The sequence below is a fragment of the Sinocyclocheilus rhinocerous genome, unplaced genomic scaffold (genome assembly GCF_001515625.1).
Source record: "Sinocyclocheilus rhinocerous isolate Xijiao unplaced genomic scaffold, SAMN03320098_v1.1 scaffold2752, whole genome shotgun sequence".
NCBI lineage: Eukaryota > Metazoa > Chordata > Actinopteri > Cypriniformes > Cyprinidae > Sinocyclocheilus > Sinocyclocheilus rhinocerous.
Window position 1 is genome coordinate 293,837 of NW_015632119.1, and position 6,652 is coordinate 300,488.

The window sequence follows — 6,652 nt, forward strand, 5'->3', positions numbered from 1 at the left end:
ATCCATCCACTCGTGTTGAAACAATGAAAGTTCATGGAGTTTGTCCAAATGTGAAACACAGAGAAATGGCAGAAAACGCCTCACAAGCTGTCATTTGCCTTCTACAAACAGTCTACACAAGTGTTCAGATGTTTGGGGTCGGTAGGATTTTTAAATGTTTTTGCTCACTAAGGCTGCATTTATTCAATCAAAAATACAGTAAAACTGTGAAATATTACTACATTTAAAATAATTGTTTTTAATTTGAATATATTTTCAAATGTAATTTATTCCGGTGATCAAAGCTGAATTTTCAGCATCATTACTCCAGTCTTCAGTGTCACATGATCCTTCAGAAATCATTCTAATATCCTGCTCAAGAATCAGTTATATTATTATCAATGTTCATAACGGCTGTGCTGCTTAATAAACCATGATACTTTTTTTTTTTTTTGAGACAAAAGCTTCCTGAGAGTCTGGACTGTAGGAGAATGAGGGCAGTACCTGGATGGCAGGGGGTCTCCAGCGCATGTTCTTCAGCAGTGCGGGTGTGAAGCCACAAGTACCTGATGGTCTTTTCTTCACCATTAGTGTCACATTCTGAGGATCTTCTCTGAGCTTTTCCACCAGATTCTTCAACTGCCAGCCCACCTGAGAAGAAAGCAGTACATCTGTTTATGGGTGACTCTTATCAGTTTTGTCTTCATTTCTTGAAACCACGACTTTCTCATAATTGTTCCTTTATCGCTTATACTTGCTTATTACACGGCTCTGTGGAATACTTGATTCTGATTGGTCAATCGCGCCATCCAGCGGTATGTTATTCCCAGATAACAACCGCCAAATTGAATAACACACCGCTCATCCGGGTACTACGAGTTATCTTGACCGGTACTACTTATATGCTTAACGAGTCTATTCTGAGATAACAACCGGCTGGATGTACATTATCCCTTACTTAATTACTCATAATTGTGACTTTATGTTGCATGATTGCATATATTTTATTATTCTACTTTATTATTATTTACTTAAATGGATAAATTTATTTTTCACAATTACAGCTGTACAGTTTTTCTCATAAATGTGATTTTATGTCTCGAAATGTGGCTATTTGTATTTGAAATAGCATTTTAAAATGTATTTACTTTAAACTTTATCTCACAAATACGTGTTTTATTTATTTATTTATTTTACTCTGAGACGGAAATGCCCTTGTGAAAAAGAAGTACACTTTAGAATACTATTAACTTATTACGGAAATAATATACTGTAAAAGAATTCGGTAACACTTTATTTTAGGGTCTCTTAACTAACTAGCTAACTTATTAGCATGCATACTAGAATATTAGCCATTTATTAGTACTAATTAAGCACATATTAATGCCTTATTCTACATCCCTAATCCTACCCAATACCTAAACTTAACAACTACCTTACTAACTATTAATAAGAAGCAAATTAGGAATTCATTGAGGGAAAAGTCGTAGTTAATAGCGAATAAGTCTTCCCTATTCTAAAGTGTTACCAAGAATTCTACTTAAGTGGAAACTGAAAGTAATGCTTTTGGGCAATTAATTCAATGTTATTTACAATTAAATGAAAATGTATTATAGTTTACATTTATATTAATTGCAATTAGTCGAATTTAAGAATGCTTTTTGACTGACTTATGACTTAAGTACACTATCTCTAAAGTATGCCGAATGTCCTGACAAGCATTTATGGTAAACTAAAACATACTTTAATGTCATTTCTATTGAAACTTGTATGTCATGTATTTAAATACATTGGTAATTACTCATTTGTAATGATGCAGTTGCAATTTAGTTCATTTAAAATATATTAACTTTTAACTTTTATACAAGTGCACACTCAATACAATTAAGTGCACTTCTTTTTCACAAGGGTGGACTTCCATAGAAATAAAACCTGGACATAAACGATCATAAATGGGGGAAAGCTGATCCTACTGTAGCTGAGCAAATGTAGTCTGAATAGCTTTATGCTGTACAAATACAAATGGGTAGGGACCAACCCAATGCTTTCTCTGTAAATATGAGGTGAATAAAAAAAACAGCACTGATCCAAAACAATGATAAAGGTGTTCATAACAGTATGGTTATTCAAAAGGCCTTTCATCACGGACATATCTCCCGCTCTCTCCCATGGATCAGGTGTACTCAGTCCAACACAAAAGCTCACCATCTTGCCTCCTCTCACTCTTTTAGGGCAGAACAATTACCCATAATCCTCCTCACTATCATGTGACAGATGCATGGACTCACCACTGTTTGTTTGTTGACTTGAATCACCTCATCGCCTGCATGAATCCTCTGAGTTCTGTCTGCTGGAGACTGAAGGGTGAAACACAGACAGACGTCATGAATCATTTGAAGTAATGCTTGTGAACACTGTTTCTTATGGATCTCAACAATCTATTAATCACAGACTGTGGCTTGAATGATGCAGGACATTGATGCATTAACGGCAAAAAAAATACAATTCAAAGCGATCTGTTGCTCTGTTGACTCACATTTTCCATAGTTCCGGTGATGACGTGTAGCCCATCGTAAGTGGATTTGATATACATTCCCTTTAAAAAAATAGGCAAACAATATGTAGGTGTTAAGCAACGGGCAAACAATTCCAGCGGGTCGTGTGCTAAAGTTGTTGACACTCACCAGTCCCTCGCCTGCTTTGATATTAGTGATGCTGACTTCCTCCAAACAGGTAATTTGACTCTTCAAGGGGTCAGAGGTCATCCTCATGGTGGAATCACAAATTCCGGTCAAAACTTGTGACTGAAATGAACAGAAAGAATAATGTTGTGGTATTTATGATTCATTTGGTCATGATAACTTATGCAGGACTTCATAAGGCTCAACCAAGGCTCATTGTAAAAACATTTCAATCATGACAGCCAGTGGTGTAGTGGTGCCTGGAGAAGTGGGTATACTCTTAATTTATGTCCCCATTTTTTTAAGCGGCCCAGCAAAGGATGAACGGCCTGTGTTATAAACAGTGACGTAAGACTAGTCTTGCATATTTAGTTCACCCCAAAATGGGCCAGTAGTATTTGCACATTTTCACTTACTGTAACTTCTGCTACTTGACTTCACGGAGTAAGGATCATTATGAAATTAATATTAGCAATGCTAGCCAGCCATATAAATGCAAGGCAGTAAGCTCATTGGCTGCATATGCAGCATGAAACAATCAGCTTGTGCCAAGTCGTTTAACTCTCTGAATATCATCAGTTACGTTAACACCCCGTCAGAATGCGCCATCTAGAGTTTCATGACTGAACTATATATTTGTGCAAAATATTACATTGCTTCTTGCATGTTTTGTGACACTTTTAAAGAGAAATTTCCAGTGAATGGTTGTTGTATGTACTGTGGCAGTTCGTAAATGAAATGTCCAGTGATTGCTGCTAAAATGTTTGAAAAAATGTACCACTTTCCTATGCTAAACCTAACCAAAAGTGTTAACAAAAGCAAACATGTGATAAAAATGCATTTGCTGACACAACCATCAGTCAGCTTGCTTCTACTAGTCTTTGAGCTCTTTTATCATGATTCATTTTACGGGATTCCTTCTCGAGTGCTCTGCATCACAAGTGCAGTGCTGTACCAGGTGGGCTACCGAGCAAGTTTACTACGTCAGAAAAGCCATATATAGAAAACTGATAATGTGATGCAAATGTCAAATTGTATTTCTTTAATTTGTACTATGGTAAGATGTTTTGAGGTCATAACAGCATTGTGCAAGGAACTGCATGGAAATAAAGCCGCTTCTCTCATCTTGATTTATTTATTTTCTTTCATTGAATGCATTCTGGGATTGTATGGAGCCTCTCACATGACATGGGAGGAAAATAGATATTGTGCCCACAAATTAAGAATTCATTGCCACCACTTATTAATAAAAAATGTGGCAATGATTTACCACAATTTAACTATGTTTACCACTACTTAACCACATTAAATTAAAATAAGGAAGGAAATTAATAAAACATTTTCCACAAATTAATTCTTTACTATATCCATTTTTTCTGCAAGTCATGTGCGGGGCTCTGCAGGATTGGATTGTCTGTGAAGGATATTTGGATATATGGCCATGAATCCCTATTATCAGACACTTTTGGTGGCAGAATAAATGAATCATGGGTGACAGATTGCCTGCGAATAGGGTATTTCTACAATGGCTATGATTGGTCTTTTTTTTTTTTTTTGGCATGGCATCACTGTTTCACTGACTGAGAATCCACAGTTAGGGATCATTAACACAAAATGAGATGATTCTAGTGGGTTCCAGAAAGATCTGCACTCTGCTAAAGTCAAACATGAGGCCATGATGTGCACAGGATATTCTCTTGCACATACACACTGCAGAGTGAGGCTGGCTGGATGAAATCAATCATGAAGTCAAAGTTAACCTGATTTACTTTAAGGGATAGTTCACCCAAAAAGGAAAACTTTATCTCATGTTCTTCCAAACTTCTGACTTTCTTTCTTCTGCAGCAAAAGCTATTCTCAAGAATGTTTTTGTCCATACAATGGAAGTCAATGGGGTCCAAAACAACATATTTTGAAGTGACATGGGGATGACTACTTGATGGCATTTCAAATGATCGTTGAAACTTGATTATTGATTATTCTATCCTGTTGGCCTCTAAGGCTGAGATACTGTAAATACTAACCAAAAATCATAACTTATCAAATCCCAAAGGATAAAATGAAGTACTGCTCAATATTACATCTTGCAACTTACTCTGTTTCACTTGCACACTATGCATATTTAGCTCAAATCATTGTTAAGTGTGAATGCAATTTATGCTTGTTTGTACTGTACAAACTGTTGAAATTATTGTATAGCATCCGGAACATTCCTTTAATGGAGATTGTGAGACACTGTTATCTACCACAGGATGTTTCAGTGGTTCCTGTGGACAAAATCTCGAACTGAACAATAGAGTTGCATCTCCACACTCACAATGAACCCAAATGCATCACAGATAACAGCTGAATCTCTGACCTGAGAGACGTTTGCATGCTTGAATGATAAATATGCTGTGTTTGAAATAACTGCGGCAAGACTTACCACTTCTAATATCTTCTCCTCCATTTCAAACACTGTGCAGTCCTGCAATTAAAAAGGGAGGATTTGCATGAGATGCCGGAATAAAGGTAAATTATGTGAAAAATAATGCGTTTTTTTTCAAACGAACCATGAACACATGTTAGACTGCACCCCATAAACACAATCAAGCCTAGAAAAAAAACAGTCAACCACCCCTTTAATTGATCAACTGACATTTTTACAAATTACTATTTCTATTTGAATGAAATGTTATTTACATTTTTTGTTCTCAAATAATCCTCCTAACTCTGACCATAAAGGCTTTTCACACAGGAAACTTTTTTGTTTGTTTGTTTGTTTAAATGCAGCTAGACATTTTAACGAAATAGAATTTAATGTATGAGTCTCGAGAAGTGGTCAATATGTTTGGCCAATTCAGAAAAGAAGTCTAATTCTGATATGATGTATATCATTTAAATTTGTTTCGTTTCGTTTATTTATTTTAGTTTTAGTTATTTTTGGCAACTAGCTAAAATTTGTATTTTATTAAATTGTTTATTTTATTTCAAGTAACAAAAGTGTTTTTTTCCCCCTGGTTTTAGTTTTAGTTCACGATAATAAACCTGGTAACTATTTTGACATTTTTACAAAAAATTACAAAAAGAATTTAAAAAAAGAAAATGCACTCAATAAGAATGTAATAATTAAATTATAAAAGTAATTATAAAATAAAAACGTTTATATTTCATATAGTAATTATAATTAAAATTCTCTCTTTTAATGGGATTTTTTAACAGTTTCATACAAACTCGGTGAATGAAAAGTAGCAACCTGCAACTGTTACCTTAAAGACCAAATAAAACAGTTTTTTGGCATAAACAGTGATGTCAAATAACATTTTTGACTTTTGACTAGTTCATTTAGATGTTAGCATTTTTAGGTTACCGTTTTTTCAGTGTGCTGTGAATGCTTGCAGAGCTTTGACTAGGAGATCAAAGCTGATGAACACAGTAACAAACCTTCTGGACAGTTGTGGTCAGTTCCAGACAGAGCTGAATGATCTTGTTTTTGGTTGATGTAAAGTCACTGATTCCTGTCAGGGGAGTCCTGCACACAAACAAAGAGAACAAAGTGTAACTCATCCAAACGCTCATGAGATGTTCACTCATCTGGTATGATCTGGTATGTGATGTTTCAAGCCCAAACATGCAGTGTACGTATGTGTTCATGTGTGTCTGTATGACATCACGAGGAAAGATTTAAGGTGTTTTGACTGAACACAGAAACCAAAGCAATAGTTGGTGAGACAGCTGCCAGTAAGAATGTGACACTGAAACATGATTCAAATAAAATCTTAAATATTCAAATAAATCTACATTCAAGGACATTCAAATTTTTTTCCTAAAATTGTAAGAATTGTATTGAATGATAATAACATTAAGAAGATGTTTTGTTAACACTATTTTAAGAACATTTCTTCCAAAAATGTGCCCAGCCTTTACATTATGTTAAGCCAAAATACTTGGAACATTCCTTGTAGGTGAAGTCTGTAAGAGGCAGAAAGAGTGTGTTTGTATGTAAATCTCAC

General features: G+C 35.1%; 1 protein-coding gene across 1 annotated transcript in view; it reads right to left on the bottom strand.

Annotated features, from left to right (window-relative positions):
• LOC107742203 (connector enhancer of kinase suppressor of ras 3-like) overlaps positions 1-6,652 on the bottom strand; it is a 34,750-nt gene that overhangs the window by 5,174 nt on the left and 22,924 nt on the right. The window contains exons 4-9 of the mRNA XM_016555098.1: positions 6,084-6,171; positions 5,086-5,127; positions 2,664-2,783; positions 2,516-2,575; positions 2,268-2,336; positions 484-630 (exon numbers count right to left, since the gene is read on the bottom strand). Coding sequence (XP_016410584.1) covers positions 484-630; positions 2,268-2,336; positions 2,516-2,575; positions 2,664-2,783; positions 5,086-5,127; positions 6,084-6,171 — 526 coding nt within the window. The remainder of the gene's footprint in view (positions 1-483; positions 631-2,267; positions 2,337-2,515; positions 2,576-2,663; positions 2,784-5,085; positions 5,128-6,083; positions 6,172-6,652) is intronic.